General features: G+C 37.9%; 1 protein-coding gene across 1 annotated transcript; it reads left to right on the top strand.

Moving 5' to 3' along the window:
* The first annotated feature begins 1,219 nt into the window (after positions 1 to 1,219).
* On the top strand, positions 1,220 to 2,058 carry LOC6646581 (keratin, type I cytoskeletal 9). Its single transcript, XM_002069225.4, has 3 exons — positions 1,220 to 1,580; positions 1,633 to 1,811; positions 1,869 to 2,058. The coding sequence occupies exons 1-3, from the start codon at positions 1,294 to 1,296 to the stop codon at positions 1,928 to 1,930; spliced, it is 528 nt and encodes a 175-aa protein (XP_002069261.2). The 5' UTR covers positions 1,220 to 1,293; the 3' UTR covers positions 1,931 to 2,058.
* Positions 2,059 to 2,368: the final 310 nt, after the last annotated feature.

Here is a 2,368-nt window from a genome sequence, read left to right as displayed (position 1 = left end):
TGTCGACTTAATGCAGATGATGCAGATGTGGATGCAGCTATTTTTGTTGCATTCATGTTTCCAAATAAGACTTAGGGGATGGAGAGGGACCGTCGGGCGGCGCTGTAGTGGGAGTAGAATTTAAAAAGAGTTGATAAATCAAATTGAAATTCGTGTTGAGGGTCTTAGACAAATTGCCTCGGCTCTTAAGGCATATTGAAGGTGTTAATTATATGGCAATTAGAATGGACCTTCAGCTGTTGGGCTAAATATAAACCACAAAACTAACAAAATAATCTCCACTTTCATTGCTCCACCCCAAGAAGAAAAATATATAGGTATATTCAATTGAAAATAAAAAATGTTTTCAACAGGTGACAAAACAAAATTTGTAAAACCCCAAAACTAAAGCAAACCACACGAATGCCATAAAAATAGGGAGCCATAAAATATTTTATGCGTTTTAAATTGCTGCTAAAAAGGAAAAGGAACCAAATATCCATAAATCTTTGGGACTTAGCTCAGTCGAACTGTACAAATATTTTCGACTATAAAAAACGTAAAGGAATTGAGAAAAAATAAAATAAACGTGGCCATCAGGTAAATGCACAGCAAGTGTAAGAGCCAAGGACAAACCAGCAGTTATCCTAAAGCATCACATTATGAATATGAAGCAATAATATATTTATTTATGAACCTCATAACGAGGCTATTTATGAGGTCATCTGCTTTTGTTCGTTTGTCGATCAATAGGCAACACTTCAAAACTGGTTTCCAAAGGTTCAGGATCACGACCAGCTGTGGAGTGGCCTGCAGCAGCGAGCACAGGTGGAAACCGATGGCCGAAATGCTTTTTAATATTTAATTGTAAAAATAGGAACACAAGGCACCAATCAAAACCTCTTTCATATATATTTATTCTTCTGTTTAAGAGTTTTGATGAATTCACTTCGACAAATAAAATCGATGAGTTTAATAATATCGTTCAATAATCGATGATATACGTAGTACGTAAAAACTTTATCGATGACTAACAAAAATCCTAGTTTTTTTACAAATCTCAGATTTGTACTTATCAATATAGCCTTGACTTGACAGTCAATGAAATTTGGGTTCATGATGTAGGCACCATTTCACAAGCTCATTCCAAGTTCAACATTCATGTAGTTAACAGTTTCGGCATAGACTTAAATTAAAATCATCCTCCCTTTTTGGTTTTTATTAGTTTTTCAACCTCAAAATTTTCAAATTTTTGTTTTTGGTTAACCAAAAAAAGTAAAAGTTGAAAAGAGAGCCAAAAAATCAATCATCACAATGGAGAACGGTAATTACAACAGTGCAGAATTCGGTTGGGAATATGGTGCTGGGGCTGGTGGTCAGCCACAAGGTCAGATGCAGATGAATCAGGGAGGACGTGGACAGGGCGGCTACAGTGGACAACAATGGCTGCATTCGAATCAGGGAAATACCTACAATTATCAACAGAGGGCCATGTCGCAGAATGGTAGAAATGGAGGTATGGGAGCAGAATCAAGTCCCTTTTCGAGCTATAACGATGCCATGATGCAGGCATATACGGATTTCGGTGGCAAAGATATGTTGTAAGTCAAAACCGTATATATCGGAGCTTTTTTGAAAGAAAATCTCCTGTAGTTCCATGCAAGGAGAATCTATTAATATGGGCTCCATGGATAGTGGAATGAGCGGTAATGCTATGGCTATGGGCATGGGAGGTGGTAGCAGTACCCGTAATGGTCTGGGAGGTGGCAATCCCCGTAATGGTATGGGAGGCGGCAATGCCCAACGTTCATACGGTGGCTACTCCAATAATGGTAAATATCGGAAAATGTCGTGGAAATAATACTACCAAGTAATTGAGTACTTTTTAGGTTTGGACAATCCTCGCCAGCAATATGGGCAAGGACAAAGTCAAAACCAGGGTTGGTTTTGAAAAAAGTGCTGCTCTTACAATCATTGTATGTAAATTGGACCAAAAATCAAACTTGAAAACTACAAAATTCTTTCAGTCACACTGACCGTTTATACAAACCAATAAATTATGTACGCTAGACATCAAAATATTTTGCATTTGCATTGGAAAACTTATTTGCTATTGACTTACATTGCATTGCGCTTGACATTTGGGGTCAAATGCAGCCCATTAACTTCTGTTGACCTATTCCTTTATGGTATCTCATTTTCCTGTGTTGCGACCTCTGTCATCAGGGATATATGTAGATCTTTAGGGGGTGGGTGAGGAGGAGGGTGGTTAGGGCGGAGAGGCATAAATTACCCGAAAATGCACTGTATTTGTATGTATAAATTATGATGATACTATTAGTTAGCATGTCATTTGTGAGCTGAGACCTATAAATTAGACACAGGCAAC

This window comes from Drosophila willistoni (genome assembly GCF_018902025.1).
Source record: "Drosophila willistoni isolate 14030-0811.24 chromosome 2R unlocalized genomic scaffold, UCI_dwil_1.1 Seg167, whole genome shotgun sequence".
Lineage (NCBI taxonomy): Eukaryota > Metazoa > Arthropoda > Insecta > Diptera > Drosophilidae > Drosophila > Drosophila willistoni.
Note: the sequence above shows the minus strand (reverse complement) of the source record. Positions and strands in the feature narration are given on the sequence as shown.

What these genes read in the sequence shown, in the direction of transcription:
- LOC6646581 (XM_002069225.4), top strand. Translation starts at nt 1,294, where the DNA reads ATGGAGAACGGTAATTACAACAGTGCAGAATTCGGTTGGGAATATGGT. An exon ending in TTCGGTGGCAAAGATATGTT is followed by an intron (nt 1,581 to 1,632) that starts GTAAGTCAAAAC and finishes AATCTCCTGTAG; the next exon opens with TTCCATGCAAGGAGAATCTA. An exon ending in CGGTGGCTACTCCAATAATG is followed by an intron (nt 1,812 to 1,868) that starts GTAAATATCGGA and finishes AGTACTTTTTAG; the next exon opens with GTTTGGACAATCCTCGCCAG.